The sequence below is a fragment of the Numenius arquata genome, chromosome Z (genome assembly GCF_964106895.1).
Source record: "Numenius arquata chromosome Z, bNumArq3.hap1.1, whole genome shotgun sequence".
NCBI lineage: Eukaryota > Metazoa > Chordata > Aves > Charadriiformes > Scolopacidae > Numenius > Numenius arquata.
The window spans coordinates 50,084,318-50,101,783 of NC_133616.1; the positions used below are offsets into that span (position 1 = coordinate 50,084,318).

General features: G+C 38.2%; 1 protein-coding gene across 1 annotated transcript in view; it reads right to left on the reverse strand.

The window, feature by feature from the left end:
* Nucleotides 1-17,182, reverse strand: part of CDC42SE2 (CDC42 small effector 2) — a 29,829-nt gene extending 12,647 nt beyond the window's left edge. Inside the window, exon 1 of the mRNA XM_074165877.1 lies at nt 17,129-17,182. Within this exon, the coding sequence (XP_074021978.1) occupies nt 17,129-17,182 (54 nt within the window). The remainder of the gene's footprint in view (nt 1-17,128) is intronic.
* Nucleotides 17,183-17,466: the final 284 nt, after the last annotated feature.

Below are 17,466 nucleotides of genomic sequence, written 5' to 3' on the forward strand. Positions count from 1 at the left end.
GTTAATTTCAGGCTAACCCAATGCAAAAAGCAAGTTCTTTTCATCTGCTAATTTACTCTCTTCGCAACCAGTCAAGATAGGTGTCTCATAACTTTATTCCAAGGGCAAAGTGTTCTGTTAAACTTTTCAATTATATAACTCTATTGAAATAGAGCTGTTCGCTAGCTTTGTATTCAAGAACTCTGCTGAAACTTCAAAAGCAGTGCAGGCCAAAGATAAAACTAAGATAGAACTCTAAAGAGAGGATTTAATCAAAGACAAGATAGTTAACCATTTCAAGATAGGGGATTTGGATGGTTACAGGAGAAACTGAAGGAGAGAAAATACCCTTCATTTTATTTTCCTTATTTGATCTCTCCTACTTTTTATACCTGCTCTAAAAAGAGCACGAGCAGCAAAAGAGTCCCTATGCTGTGCCACCCAGCCGATCGTCCACATGCTAACACACAGGAAGACTTAGGTACTTGCTCAGAACAGGAGGTATCAAACCACCCTGTAGAGGTGGCTTTCTGTCCTCCCACATACCTGCTGTTCTGCTCCCAAAATAGTCTGATGTGCACAGGATGGCTTGCTGCCTCTCCAGACAAGCTGTGGTCTGAGTTACGTGTCTGAGTTTCCCATATTGACCCATCAAAATTACCTTAAAAGGTCTTAATGAGTGTCTTTCATCAAACCCTACATAAAGGGGCTGCAGAGGGAAGGGTGTCTCTTGTACATGTTTTTGTTTTTTTCCTCCGTAATTGGGAACCTAGAGATTCATGGTAAAAACAACAAAAAGCGTGTCCATAAAGCTGGAATGCTAATACACTCCCATCTCTAGCTACAGGATCATTATGTAGCAAACTAGTATTGTGAAACGAATGGCTGGATGTATATGATCATCATATAGCCAGTAGGCTATTTTTGAAGAAGAAAAGGCATGCCTCCTAAACATTTCCCTGAATATTGTAGTATTGTCCATTTTTTTCCCAGTTTTTTAAACCTATGAGCTTACAGTGCCAATTCCATCATTTATTCAATCTGCACTATATGAATGTTGATGAAATTAAAGAGACACCATCCACAGTAATGTTAAAATTCCAGCCAGGCACTAGCATTTGTGCTAACATTTAATTTAATTCTTGAACTATAAAGTGACACTGACTTTACTGAACTGCAGGAGAACACGTCCTCTCTGAAGAAGCAAGGATGATTAATTAGACCTTTAAGTTTCAAATGCCTTAGGTCTACCATACAGAAGAAACACAGAGAAGCACAACTAAGATATTATGGAAGATAAATTAAAATGCTAGCTAAACCACCAAATTTCAGTGATTTATCATATTTATTCTAAACCAGTAACTAACGTAATGGGTATCTAAGCCAAGCGTAGTGGTGTTCTAGCCAGCACTGTGATCTTCGTCAGCTGTGAAACACCAAAGCTGCTACCATTACTAACATAGTTCCTTATGTGGGCAGTTTCTAGCAGATTGCTTAAAGAGTCTTGAGTGCTTATGGATCTTACAAACTATGGCTTTATCAGTACAGAAGCAGGAGGAAACCAGGAGAGGTTCTCATGCCTGCTGTTAGGCAACAGAGACAAGTAGCAGGCCTTCAGCACACTCAGCTTTCATCAAGTTTTCCAAAAATCCAGGATGCTTCCTGACTTCTCTAGCTAAAGGAGAGTTAGGAAATTAAGGCAAAGGATTGAAAAGAGGTACATTTTTAATGTAAGCTATTACAATTAGCATCCAATAAATTGATTATCAAATGTACACTGGATTTAGACTTAGGCAAAATCACTTGGCATTTGCTGACTCAAGTTGCAAAAAAAGAATGAGTAAATTTGATTGCTTTCTGAACTCCCAAGCAAAGGTACTAGCAGTTCCATTAATATTTAGAAAAAGACAAAAGTAAAGGGAAAATAAAATAATCTAAAATGGCAGAGAAGCTGACTTTATAACATCTTCCAGCCTGATTTTAAGTACAACTTCACATCACGTTAATATATTTTGTACATTAATACCTCAAACAGGATTACATATTGCTATCTCAAACAGCTCCTTTGCTTTTAGCAAATTCAGCATCTTCTTGAATCTTTTGATGTGTACACTTTTTTCATCTCTTTACACAATGTTCCATTATATTATGATGGTGTTAGTCATCATATGACAAAACTGGCAACTGTAGCTTATGTTTTCTAAATAAACAGGAAAATTTGCCAGATGAGGTTAAATGACTCTGAAAGACAATAGGTCCTTTAAGAAATGTGTTTAGCTCACACACTAAAGGGAACTTGTTCCATTCCAGATGTTTAAACCAGCTTTAAGTCACAGAGTAAATCAGAATCAATTCCTTGATATAGCTAGTAAATACTGTGCTTTTCAAAATACACATTAGCACAAATTTAAGATGACATTTACAATTTGTAACTTAGTTGTCATGTTATACCACAAACTAACTTATCTTTCCGGTAAGTTTATTTTCATTACTTTTGGTGATTAATGCCTCTTAAAACAAACAAAAAAAAAAAACAAACAGTCATCTAAGATAATAATACTGGTTTTCTACTATATGGTTTTCTACTTCTTTAATTTAGACAGACTATGCAGTCTGATTGTAGAGTGACAGGTAATTCATCAATGATAAAAATACAGCAGCACCTGATAAAAGGAACAAGTCTGTGATACTGGCTTGTGGTATCTCAGCAAAAATCAGAACTTAGTATTTAACTCTTTTCTTACAGTTGCCAAGCTGCCTAACTTCCAACATGTTAGCTGTTGCTTGGAACAAGTGCTTATTACCAGCTGTGCACAAAGCTTATCACTGCACCTTTTAGAGTGAATTCAGAGCTGTGACACAGGTAAGGGACAAAAATTCTGCTGCACATGGTATAGAAGGAGAGACTGACTGGAAGAGTGAGTTTGTTCACCCTTAAGAAAAGAAGAAACATCTGCTTACGGTCTTAATGGTCTTCCATTACCTAACTGGAGGGTACAGTACACAAATAGAGGTGAACAGTGATAGTATGAGAAGCCACAACCTGAAGTTGCAATATATAATAATTAAAATAAATAATAATTAAATAAATTAATATAATGGTAATAAATAAATAAATTATTATAATGAATATAATAAATATATATTTAATAAAATAATAATTAAAATAGATAATAAGTAAATAAAATAAACAATAATTAAAAACAATTTTTATGTAGGTGGCCAAACACTGGACCAAGAACACAATGAAACTGCATGCCCATCCTTGGAGATCTCCAGAACACAAGTGGACATGGCCGTGTGAAAGCCAGTCTAGTTGGTTCTGCTTTGAGTAGGCGCATTGCACGAGATAGCTTCCAGAGATCTCTTTTCACCTAGACTATTTTCCAAGTCTCTAACTTCAGCTGGTGAGGAAGAGGAAGAATGTAGAGCAGGCTGGAATTGACTTTGCTGTAATACAGATGCACTATATACTGCCCAGTGATCAAAATCATGATGTTAAAGGATACAGATTAAACAAACGATGTAAAGAAACACCACAATACAAACTTTCTGGAAATTTCTAATAACTTCTTAAAAAAGCAAATCACAAAGTCCTGGTAACAACATGCTGCGAACTGCATCATATTAAGCTCTCTTTGCTTTCACTCATTGACCTTTTCCAACAGGAACACAGGAAATACTTGAAAGGTCACCTGGCATGATGAGAGCTGTAGCTGTCTAGAAAACGTGTATCAGGATTACACCATGTAGCCCCTCCTGTTCAGCCAAATGAATGTCACTGTCCCCCAGCTACAACACAAACAAAAGCTTCAGTTGTTCTTAAGTACACTCTGTATTGAAATTCTTTCATTAAGAAATTATATTTCACGATCACAAATCCTGTGGTAAGACTTCCTAGAGCTAGCTAGATAATATAAATAGGTTTGTTATGTCTTGTGTATGCAGGCAGCTGCACACATTTGCATCTATATGGAAGCATACATGTTGCATAAGATATATTAAATACAAGCCTTCTGTACTCCTATGTACACCGTCCTGCTTCTGGAGGGGATCGGGTCTGGCGGGGACACAGCTATTCCATACGATGCAGCCATGCCCAGCCTATAGCCGGGCGCTGGTCGGGGGGAGGGGGCAGGAAGTCGCTGCTTGGGAGCGGGCTGGGGCGTCCCGGGTCCGGTTGTGTGAGAGGTGGTATCGTAATTGTGCTTGTACGATCCTCTGCCAGTGTTATTGCTGTTGTTTTCTTGTTCCCTTTGCTGCTCTGTTAAACTGCCTTTGTCCCAACCCTCGAGTTTTCCCTTGTTCTTCTGATTCTCCCCTCACAGCTTAGCGGGGGGGGAGGGGCTGGGGGTGTGGGAGGCCGAGAGAGTGGCTGTGTGGTTCTTTGTTGCTGTCTGAGGCTAGATCACGACAACACCGTTATTATATCAGATATCTGTATCAGAATGATACGCACATACCGAGCTCCATTAGAGAAAAGTACAAGAAGAAAAAATAAAACTGAAATATTACCTCCAAACACATAATATTTCAGTTCCAGATACAGGATCTTCAGTCACACTCAGCATACAAAATCAATCCCTTAATAAGCCTAACGCTTTCTCCGGATCAGCTAGTAAAATCTGAAGATGATGCCTCTAAACGCCTTGTTGTATGTGCTCGCAAGCAGCAGTTTGGTACTGCACGCTGTGATTCACCCTCAACTATGACAACAAATCAGGCATAGATTGTATTTTCAGAAGACCTTTGCACACAAGTCATAGTAATTCCTTTAGTGGGAGAAGATAGATCTTCATGGTTTTGGCACTGATATTTTTTAGCAGTAGGATTCATGGCTGGAAGGTCTAGTACTTGTGCCACAGGCAAAACCAAAGCCACAATATTTGATAATAATATCCTCGGGAGTTAGCACACACAGACACACGGTGAATTCAGCAGCTTTTAAATGCCTTTGCGAATGTCATCTTAGAAGCCTGACATTAGTTTGCCCAAATAGCAGCAGCTTCTTGTTTGTTTATATACATACGGAATTAAATACCTAAATGTTCACCTGGATTTCTAGTGGTGTACTCTACTACTTATTTCTCAGTGAAGTTTTATAAAAATGAACTTGCTCTGAATTAAGATACTTTTTTGTACAAATCCTTTTTTAAGGAAAATAATCCCATTATAGTTTTGTGTGTGTCAGGTCCATGAGACACGCTCCTGACTGCTGACCTTTCTGTCAATCTTCCCATTCCTTGCTAAGTTATTTGTCACCTGTATGAACTCATCATTATCTCTGGGTTCTCCCTGCTGCTCCATAGACATCCTGACCATCCTCATCAGCATATGAGCACTGTCACACAGCCTAAGGTACACTGTTTTGCAGTGGGGAGGAGCACTCATAAACATGGAATCACAAATTTGATTCAGAGGCCATCCCACTTCTTGCTCCGGCGAGGACTTCTGCAAAGCTCCCAAATTTGACTGTCAGCATTGGAAATCTTTTTATCCAGTTCATTATTTAGCAATGGCCCAGTATTGTATCTTAGATTGCCCAGTAGGTATCTTATGGATGCTTAGATGCCAAGCCTACACATAGCATGGCTAGAAGCATCTCTGGAAGAGTACTCTGCCAGCAACTCCTAAGAAATGTTCAAATCTGCAGCTGCGTTCAGACTTACAATAGCTTTCTGTTCAGCTTTTGACATATTCAGAATCGTATCTGACACAGAGCAGCAACACAAAGGCCTGCACCCAAAGTGTGGCAAATGAAGAGAAGTTATTCAGGAGCTAATTAACAGGTCCCAGGAGAAGCATGGGGGCAAAGGAAGACCAGCATGGTGTGCCATTGCAAATCCGTAGGCTCAAAAGACAGACTATGAAGAAAAAAGACCATTGTGACGGAAAACTTTTAGAAAAGCACTGTATTTCTACCTATTTCAGCTCAACAAAAATCATAAAAAGGAAGTTCTTTCAAGGAGTGTTCTGCTTTCCCTGGCAAAACAAAGGAATCCTGGCTGCCTTGTCCAACCTCCTATCAAAAGTAAAGCACCAGTTCTAAGCATGTACAGGCACTTTTGCATAGTCTAGCTGAGGCATGCCACAATTCCACAGGTCGTGAGTGTAAACAATCATTAACTATTTAAATTTCATCAAGTCAGAAAGTGCCCCATATTCCTAATTAATTTGTCAAATTCTACTCTTCTAAATAGAGTAGAATTGCTGAAAAGAAGTATTCAGGAGCTGAAGCAATAGGTCCTTACTCTTCCACTAACTGCACTAAGAAGACACACAAATTTTGTTGAGAACAAACCCTCAGGTGCATTCAGTATTCAGAATTTACTGCCAGACTCACAACTAGATCAACAGCCCATCCACACAACCACTTCAGAGGCAATGTTGGCTGCTTATAAGGTTCAGAAAAATCTTTCTACTTACTAATTTATTTCTGTGGCAAGCCTATTCTTCCTCGTTTTGCAGGTCTTCAGCACTAAGTTCTCTCTGATAAATTTATTACTGTGAGAGCAGAATTTCTATTACTGTATTATTGTATCTCTTACTTGCATACTTTTTGACACCATTCCTTCAGTCTAGTACTGGCAATTCTGAAGTTGGATCCAATGTAGAAATCCAGGAAATATAGTGGCTTTCTTATTGTTTCAGAGCTAATGACCTTGCCAGAATAAGCCCATATTTAGGAGCTTCTTAAAATAGGAAGAATAGGAAAGCATGGTTCTTTAACAGTCAGCAAAACTGGGGAAGCTTTGGCACTGCAACACTGAGCACCATGGAGGTCTCTGAGACTGCTCCAGGTTCTTGCATTATTGACAACTTCAGGGCAACTGCTTCCCAGTTCCACATGTATAGTCAGCTTCTATCAAAAACAAGATACAGCCAACATCAGCTGATGGCTACAGATTTACAGTCACTGGCAGTTAAAAAAGCAGTCAGAATGAAGAGAAGAAAAAGCAATAATCATACAGAACAAAACCAGTTTTTCTGAAGAGCTGCAGGCTGGGAATTTCTAAATTGGGTGTGTAACAGTAAGTGTAGATTACTTATAGTAAATATTTTTCCTTTTATTCTTCAGCAAATGGAACCATATGATACCTAAAAAGATAGGTACACAACTCCATGTTCCCAAAACTGGATTTCTGAACACAGAATTGAATAGTAATTGTTGGTAGGAAAATATCTACTGTTCCCAAATTAAAAAAAAAACGCCAACAACAACTGAGCTACAACACTACCACCACCACTTTGTTTCATAGCCTGAATGTTAGGTACCCTTTTACCTGGCACAGGTCTCCAACATACAGGTCTCCCGTGGACTCTGGCAGCTATGCAAATAAAACAAGTTGATTTTGAACAGCTGGCTCACAAGCATGACAACTGCCAAATCCTGATCATGTCAGATTATTTTAAGAGTTCCCTGTGCCACAGTGTTATCAGGCTATATCACCCAGAAACATACTTCTATGATCAAGGCACAGAATTCACAAGAAGTTAATTTTCTTCCCAGATTCATAGTTTCTTTCCAGATTTTCATGGTTCTACGCCTCAACCTTGCTTCGCCATTTTACTGAGTTTCCTTGAAATTCTGTGAAGATCCATGGACACAGGCATTAGAGTAGCTGCCTACAACTGCTCTCTTGAACAGACATTGCCCCTTCTGTACTTCTGAATAGCTGAATAGCTTCAAAGTTTTACACTAAGGAAAGCTGCATACTACATCAAAATACTTTAGGACAAGAAGAGATGCATCAACGTGAAAACTTTTAATAGGCAGAATTGGTAAAACACCAGTTGTTACTTTATAGTTACCCTACAGAGAGCTTCTCAGAGCTTCTTTAACCTTTCACTTTACATGTCTGGAAATAGGGCATTGGAGATCTTTCTGAAAATCAGGAGGCTGTGGTGGTCCTGCTGTCCCTCTGGTGTTTGCTCCATATCCCTTTCTTCACTGCCTGCTGGAACGTACACACGTGCAGGCATGGACAGCCAGGGGAATGCCACTGTCCACTCCATACTCGCTTCTCAGGAGCCCCCCTGTCTCAGCTCCTTACTCTTCTCTATTATAGTAACTTTAACTTCTGTCCTGGTCCCCTAAACGTACTGGTCAACTCTGTCGTTTGACAGCCATCCAGGCAGGAATTTCACCCAAATGCTGCTGTTTTTTCTTACTGGGAACAACAACTGATTTACAAGTTACCTCAATCCCAAAGGCTGCATAGCTGTAAGACAATAGAGAAGCATTAAGAAATCCTGCCACTTTAAGCTTCTGGTTATTCCCTCACCTTTCTTTGTCCTAAATCATCTGTAGCAGCTATGCTAAAGTCCCTCCTGAAAAAAAGGAATCGTGGTAGCTTTTCAGAAGCTTAAAAAGCTTGTCTTCATAAAAACAATGTATACTTGATTTATGTTTTTATGCAAAGCCAAATATTACAGCTTCAGAAGTGACATACACTGAAAATGCAAATACACTTAAAGTGCACTTTTTGGATCTAATATTCTTTAAAACATAAATTTCTGCACTAAGAACAGCACAAAGGGGTTTTTGTTTTCCAACCACAAAGCTAAAAAAGTCAGAAGCAGAAAGACGCATGCGTTATCAAGATACCGAACACTCCCTCTTTGGGATCACTAAGCAAAAAATTGAGAAATCCAAAACTTGTCCTTCCCAATTGTTTCTCTGCAGGCTTCATTTTCAGACCACTCCTGTGTGTTCTGAGATTGTATAGTTACAACTCATTTCTGTTTAAGAAACTAGGACAAGTAAATTTGCATAAAACACAACCTAAAACTCAGGTGTGTCTGTTTATCTGGGCAAGAGTAACAGCATGAACCATACCCCAGTTAGTCCATCCTGCAGCATTTCTTGTCTTATGCACTGCAAACATAAGGCTCTGCTATGTTTGGTCATAAAAAATGAATTATCAGTGATATTCACCCCTGCAATGCCTGCAGAGCCAACACTGCTAAGAGCCTAAGTTGAATTCTATTCCTTCTTGGGCACAACCAAATTATTTACTAAATTCCAGTGAGCTGAAGTAAAAGGATTACTTGCAGAAAACTTACTCTGCCAGTGTGGGAAAAAGATTCAGCTTGACTCTCTGAACCCAGAATGAGTTTGTAGACCTGGCAACTGGAAGTTTTACTGATTTTCAAAAGTGGTTCCTTGTTAGAATTGATCACAATGTACTTTATGGAGCAACAACCAACTATACGATAAAACAGAATTTCAAGTTGTATTTCAGAGCAAGCTTCAAAGGGAAAGCTTTGTCTGACTTTTTAGATAAAAAATAAAAGGACATCAAAACCAAATAAAATCCTCTCATTCCCTTTATCAATTTTCTTTCCTTTTCATTTAGTAGTAACGTGACCTGACTAATTCTGGAATGCTAAATGACATAAGTTATTGTTTAATGTAAGGTACAGTAGACTACCTGATCATTTTTCCTAGTATATAAAGTAGAGATAGCTCAAACTGATTTAATCTCTTCTGTTCACTCTGACTAAACAGAAATTAGTATTTACACTGGTGTCAAGCTCAGAGAGAGTGAGCAGAAGACAAAGATAGCACAGAATGTCATTCTGGTGACATGAAGCATGCTACCAGCAGCATACAAAGACACTAATTTTACTGTCTTCAAAGAATGATCAAGATGCCCTCACATTTGTAAAATATAATGGCAGATGCTACAAAGCAGTTATTTCACGCAAGTACTGTCCAATTCAGAAACTCCTCTTGTATTATAATCTCTTAGGTATAGAAAAGCCCTTTACAATGAGCATCGAGTAAGCAGTTGTCTAAAAAATATACATGTAATCTATAATTAACATAAATTGTTCTAAAATCTAGCTTTGCCTTAACATTTAGCATGTGCTGCCTTAAAAAAAAATCATTATGCTTACACACATTCCCCATAAAAACCTACTACTGAACATCCTAAAGTTTTATATTTTTATTATTTGGTAGTGCTTGTCCTCAGAGGATCTCAGCATAGTTAGCAGGATCCCAGACTGGCACTCAGAAAAATACTCTGGCAGATGTTTTTTCCTGTAATTCAGCAGATTATTCCATACACACACACCCCCCAAAAAAAGGCTACCAAAACACCAAAATAAAAGCCATCATCCAAAACATACTTCACAAATCAGAGAAACCAGGAACTACAGTTTGTATGGTTTTGCTATGTAGAAACCCACTAAGTGTTGCAGCCTGCAGAAAACCCCATACACTTCAGTTCTTTAGCCACTAAATCAGCTAACACACACACACACATCTTCACACATTAGTCAACTTCTTGCCAGACTTTAATGTCAGTGTGTATGTATTTGAATGTGTAAATTTCCTCTTGATTATCTTCTCTGTGTATGAACATTACTCTGCTTTTATAATGGACATGTTGGCATTTTATTCCTGAGTTAAAAAGAGCATCTGAATCTCACTGACTTGAGATATGTCCATATGTTTTATGTCTTAAGGAGTAGGGCCATACAAAGAGTCCCTGATAGACCCTTTCTAGTCTTCCAGCAGTCAGTTTAATCCACACTGCTTTTACCATGGCCACTTTAATCACCTCTTTTCCCTCATTCTCCCTACTGGCAGCAGCCTAGCATTGGTTGCATAGTGTTTTACAGATTTGCACTGTCTTCATGTTTAGTTTACAGAAAAGATAATATCTACATAGCAAAATGGGCTTAGAAATCTTAGACAGATTTTAAAATAGTTTTTTAAACCAATAATTAGGTAGCCTCAGTTCTTCTCTCTCACATGTAAGTCCCGTTTCTTCATTCTCTGAAGTACACACATTGCAGTTATTTTCTTTGCTCCCCTAAATCTTCCTTTCTTTGCATTACAAACTGAAGAGGCATTTCATTTTCAAAGCTTAACTCTGATGTTAAAAGAAAAAACACATTTGATATTTTCCCATGGAGAATAAAAGGCCCTGTAGGCTCTTTTGCCTGCAATTCTGTAGATCAGCATGCCTGTTCTTGTGTTGCCATTTCCTCTTCTTTTTACAAGTTCAGCAATGCCGTGCTGCTACCACAAACACAAGCAATTCAGTGTTACACATACGTTACATACATATATGTGTGTGCGTTTGCATACCCTAGCAGATTTGTTTGGAATATGTGCCTAGCAGGATTTATTGCCCCATTTTAACAGTAATCTACTATTTAACCATCATCCTAGAGCCTAGGAACTAAATGTTTCTTAAGTTAACTGGAGTACAGCAAGCTGTATTTAAAGTAATATTTGTTCCAAATAGAGTTAAATAACATGTTGTTCTATATTAATTTTACTCAAGTCTTTCAGGAAATCTTCCTGCAGTGGATTTGGCTTGGAAGCCCCCTATGTTTAGAGGAACTTGATGAGTCATAAGAGTAATTTCCTTTTATAAATAATACACTCCCTTGACACACAACTAACTTGAGTTCCCAGTTGAACATAGCCAAGTGTGCTTTCTTTAAATAATTTCATTCCTGATAACATCAGTTTTTCAGTTCACTGAAACTGATAAAGCACCCAAAAAGGCAAGTTTTATGCATATATGCTTATGAGCTAAAGATTGTTAACTACAGTTCATGCAACCGTCTTTTTGAAAACCTTGATGTGACATCACATCTAAAATTTTATCATTCTGGCATAACCCCCAGTTAACATCTATTCATCAATTCTATTGAAGTCTTTTCCTCCATTTTATTCAAATCCAATTAACTGGGATCTAATTCATTGGGCTCTATCACTGATGTCCAGATCAAAGGGTACAATCTATTTCCAATCCATGTTTAGCAGACAGCCTGAGCTCTCTAGAGCCTGTAAATATTAAAAAGCATATTATGTCCTTCTTCATAAATGTTGATAATGGCAAGACACATTCCCCGGAACAGAAAGCTGGCATAATTCTTGTTTTCACCCATCCCATTATCCATCCCATCAACTATTATTATATTAAATAAATAGCATCAATACAGCTAACTAAGAACTCCTGAAAAATTCACTGCCATAATAAAGGACTGCAAAATGGTCAGATACGTTTCATTCAGGTATTTATACGTAACCACAAAATACTGACTTTTTTCTTTCCTTTGTAAACTTTTAGTACTTCAACATCACAACAGATATTTTAAGACGTTTGGGGGCTACTTTAAAGGTAAAAGAAAATTCGAAAGCAGCTGTATCAGGCTGAAAGCAGCAGAAACAGATCAGGTTTGAGAAATAAAAGCCAAACATTTTGCTGCTTATTTAACTCTGCCCCCTTTGATAAGGTGTTCCATCAGGTTCCTCCTACAACAGCAGTAAACAGGAAACAAAAGGAATTTGAAACATCCAAACTGGCAGCTCAATATGTAACTCAGTATGACAACTCTGAAGTCTTGAGAGCTCTCAAGAGTTGTCACTTTTTACATTTGAGTCTTTCATGGGCTTACTGAATGTGGTAGGCTGATCAAATTTACTGAGTAAGAGAGACTGGGTTTTAGTCATTTTGAGTGAAAAGCTGCCCTTGCACAGCAATGCAGTAGTGAACAGCAAGCCTGGCCCAGTACTTCTTCCGTTACAAACACCTGATTTTCTGTGCATGCTTACTGAAGGTGATTTATTCTGCATTTGTTATGCATACTGAATGCTTCATTATCTTTATTGTGTTCACATTTTTAAGAGTTGCAGTGGTAGATGTATCCTTAGCTTTATGTATGACTCCTCCTCTAGAAAAAAAACTGGAACTGATAATACCCATCAGTGGTTAATTTCCTTAAGTAACCAGAACCAAGATAATTTATGTTTTCTGTAGCATTGAGCATTCGGTTCTGTTGATAACTACTGTAGTACGTGCAGGGCTTCTTCTGCCTGTATTTTAAGATGGACCTGCCCACCCTAAATACAGATCTGTCAGTCTTCTTTCATGCATCAAAAAAGACACATGGAAACTTCACTTTCTAAACCACTTTAAACATTTATGGAATAGCACGCAGCAAAACCATAACAGCCCTTTGACAAAATACAAAATGGAAATTATTTAAACAAGAGTGAAGTAACAAAACAGAAACTAATTAACTAGAGAAGGAAGCTCGGGGCAAGAAGGAGGAAAGCACAGTTCACTCTTTTATAGTACAGCAGTAATTTTACTGCAAGGTCAAAGGAAACTGAAGAGCTCAGCTGTACTGAGCAGTGACCCAAACCAGGTGGGAGTGCACCCAGACCATGACCAAAAGCTTCTTAGACCAAAAATTAACTTTGCAAGTTAAAAATGGACAGAACAAAAAAAGTGGAGGAAAATAACATATTCCTGGTGTAGGCGACGAGCTCTGCCTAAGAAAGAAACCATGGACGTGTTCTCTGAAAGCCTGCAAGATAAAAGGCTCTTTAAGCTTCTGTTACCAAGCAATGCATCTGGTCATGGGGATTTGGCAGAATTTACTGAAACACAGCAGTGGATGGGATGATAGCACATAGGAAGCATGGGAAGAAAGACTCATCTTGTCACTGGGAAGTGCATGAGCAGCTTACAGAACCCATAAAGAGTATCAGTGGGAGGTGTAAAAAACCTGGTGCAATCAAAGAAAGTGCTGCTCTTCTCAAAATAAAAAAAGGTTTGGGTCAGATCATAAGAGATTGAATTCAGGCTACTTAAACAACCAGGAAAACCTGAAAGTAGTTATTAAGAGATTAGTATCTCCTCCTTGGTATCATGAGGTTTTTGTCGATGTTAGGTTAATGGATGGACTAGATGATCTGAAAGGCCCCTTCCAACCTAGATAATTATATGATTCTACAATTCTGTGAAAGCAGACATAAAAGCAACAAGTTGTCTGAAGTCTTCAGTGTGGTAAAATATATTATCAATCCAAATCTAACATAAGAAAACTAGAAGTTGATATGAGAACACCTTCCCTTTGGCTCTTGTTTGCATTCTACTGTGGTAAAGACAGTCTATTAAGAAGCAAGACCTAAGCCATCATCAGGAACAATCTTCCTTCAACTGTATCACTACCTAGTTTTGTTTCTTTGCATATTCAGTGTCTTAATTTATGACCCTATTTCAGAGAAGCATAGAGACCAATGTTCAAACATGCCCCTTCCATGACAGTATGAGTACTGCAGTCTTGGAAAGTGAGGTATTTAGCAACTAAAGTAAGTTAGGAGAGAGAGTAAAACACTGCTTTCCAAGATGCCTGTGTTTTATTTCACAGCAGCAAGGTGCATCTGACAAAGACAAAAAGCTGTGCTGTGACACATTTCAATAAAAGATGATAGTAATTCTTGAATACTGTCCTTTAATTAAGAAATCTCCTAAAGTGCAACATTGTTACTGTTCTGCTCTGGGGTATGCTATTAAAGACGTTATGGCAGTAAAATTAGGTAAGTAATGTGTTCTTATTGACATAAAGTTTGCAAATCTTATCTAAAAGATGTGGTTCAAATCCATGAAAATGCACTGGAAAGCACCAGTATGCAAGCCTGGAAGGCATGCAGAATATTGGCAATAGCCTAGAAAATGCCTTTGTATACAGTGCGAATAATAGTCTTCTATACAATTGACTGAAAGGACTTAGTGCATTTTTCATTTTAAGTGCACTATAGCTGCAAAGCATAGAGATGCCATACTGAAGATTCCTAATATAATACGCTAGAATTTTGCCAGAAGAAAGCAGCAGGGATGGTCCCTGCATCCCAGATTTCAAAGGAGGAGGAAAACTTCTTAGCTCAATGGAAGCTATAAATATCACAGAAACATGCAACTACTGTAAGTTCCCAGTTGTTTTTTTTTTTTTTTTTCTCCTGTGAAGAGGCTTAAAAATTATGTTTCAGAGATTATAAGTTTAAAAACAAAAGGGACTAAGCATTGATCACAACAAACAGCAAATTAAGTAACTTCCTGCTTTCAAGGTCTATTCTAAGAGGCTGGTGGTTGTTAGTGTTGCTGAACATGAAAGTGGTGGCTGGGACACTGTTAGTCAGGACGTGAAGAAGTTGAGATGCAGGAGATAAAATGAAAGAAGGCACATTAAAGAGGTGAAACCAGGCAGATGAGGCATTTCTCCTGAGAATCTGGACTAAACTGACAGATTGAACAGGCAGGGGACAGATAAGTAGCTTTTATGTAACTTTGCATGTTTCATCTATCTTTTGATACAACAGGGCAGTAAGTACCAGTATTTTGGGGCTGAAACCTAGTGTCCCAAACATGCAATCACCCAACACCTTCAGAGACAGGGAAAAACTGCTTCCTTACCTCTTGCCTGGTTTATCAGTTTGTTTACACTGACAGTACATGCTTTGCTACATGCCAGAGAGGAAAAACATTCCTGTAGTTACTCAGATGTATATATATCTGATTAAATACTCCACTTACTGTAACAGTGCATGGCAGAACAACTGCTGTAGAACACGACACAACACAACACAGGAAAATGAGCTGAGTAACTGCAAGGGAAGGACAACTAAGCGCCTACTGTCAAGCACACCAAGAAGGGCCCACAACTTTTTTCTGAGATGCATCCTGAAGAATTTTGGCACTTCATAACAAGCAAGACTCCTACAACATTTGAAAGGCAGATTTCAGGAACTGGGTCAACGCTCAGCAATGTGCTCTTTCTATCTTAAACCTAAGAATGGTTTTAATTTTCTAAGCAAATGCACACTACCAGATCAGCAGAAACATATAAAAATGGGTTGTTTCCTTTTTCTATGCTTTTGAAGTACAGTCCCACCCTTTCCATGAGTCATGACCCACAGATCACCACATGCTGTATTAACATACTGTGCATTTCTTGGGTAGTAACTGTATCATAAAGCTTGAGTCAAGATTTTATAAGGACTGAGCCTCAGGATTCTTGTAAACAAACAGAATATGCCATTTTCTATCTCAAAGGTTTTTAACAGTCACGGCTTACTTTTGAATGAAATATAAGTTCCAAAAACTAGACAAATAACTTTGGCTATATCAGGACACAGGTAAGCATTTTAAAGGGCTGAATGGTGTTCAAGCAACAGGAGGGGACTGCAGCTTTCCATGATAGTATCTTAAATTCATCTCCCACAACTCTACTTGACTAAGAGTGAGAAAAAGTTGTATTCATTCATTAGAAATGTTAATGACCACACTTCAGTATTTGCGTTGCCACCCAAGGATTAGTCTGGCATTCAGGCTTTGTGCAAAGACAATGCCTAACATAAGATTGTTTTTTTAAATCTTTTGGCTTCCCTAAAGCCAAATACTATCTGAGCATATTAATGTGAGTTTGCTGTACTCACCCTGGGATTCTCTTGGTCACCGTAATTTCTTTAGTAGTAACTGGGCTCTTTTTCATGAATTTGCAAGATGACTGTCCTTTCTACACATTCATTTAGCTTGATCTGGATGCCACAGTATACAATGATTTTTCTCACAGTGCTAACCATATTCCTGGTTAATTCCACCTTGATGCAGGCAAACTTTCTGCAGAGAGTGCTGGACTTGTGAACACACTCTAAAAAAGGTACTTAGAGTATATGAAACCCAAGAATATTTCTGTATTTTGTCTTCCTTACGTATGCTTTGAAATGTTCTTTTATCCAACTGTTTGCTATGTACTTTTTCACACAACTGCCATTCCAAATTCTATTTAAAAAAAAAAAAAAGTTTTTACAGTATGAGTGCATACCTTCACTCTCCTAAGGTTTCATCTAAAAATTAACACAACAATTAAGGCTTAATTAAATTAAGGTGGAGGTGGTCTGGATTTCATGCTGGACCTTTTAAAAGAATCCTTTCCTTCCTTTATCATTGTCCAGTCACACCTGAAGGCAGGCTTTAAGCCATACAGAAATCAGGACATTTACAAATCTCCACTCAAAAATTACATTTTAGAATGAATAGTTCAGGTCCTCCTCACCCTTCCCCCTTCCTTTCCTCTCCTCTTCAATTCAAACACATAAAGGCTCTTTCCAAAGACTTTGGACAGATTTGATCTTAAGGATAGGAAAATATGTGTGACAACAGTCTAGAACAGACATTTTTTTGTCCCCACTAAGCAAGGATGTTAGTTAATTCCTTATTTCTTGCTGAGCTTGGCCAGACAGCACTTATTTAAAAAGCTGTAAGAAAACCAGAAAACGTAACCGATGTTGTTAATTATATGAAAACAAAGCAGTGCCAATATTCATACTTACAGGCTGAGGCTGTTCTGCAATACAGCAGTTGAAACACAACCAAAACTCACTCATTCTTTACAGTCTGATGTGGGAACGCAGATGAAAAGCAGGACGCAACCTCTCTAAATCTGTCTCCAGGTAGCAGGTTCTTTAAATAGTTTATTTATAATGGTTCCAATGTGAAAATATTCTCTCTGTGGAGCTCTTCTCCAAAGACAAGTCAGTCCGAGGACAAACAACTTGAAGGCAAAAAGTTATTTCAGCGTCTTCTTTCAGAAGGTTGGTCCCAGCACCACAGAAATATTACATATGCTTCTTTGGTCCTAGTGTTACGTGAACCTGAAAACAGAAGTACA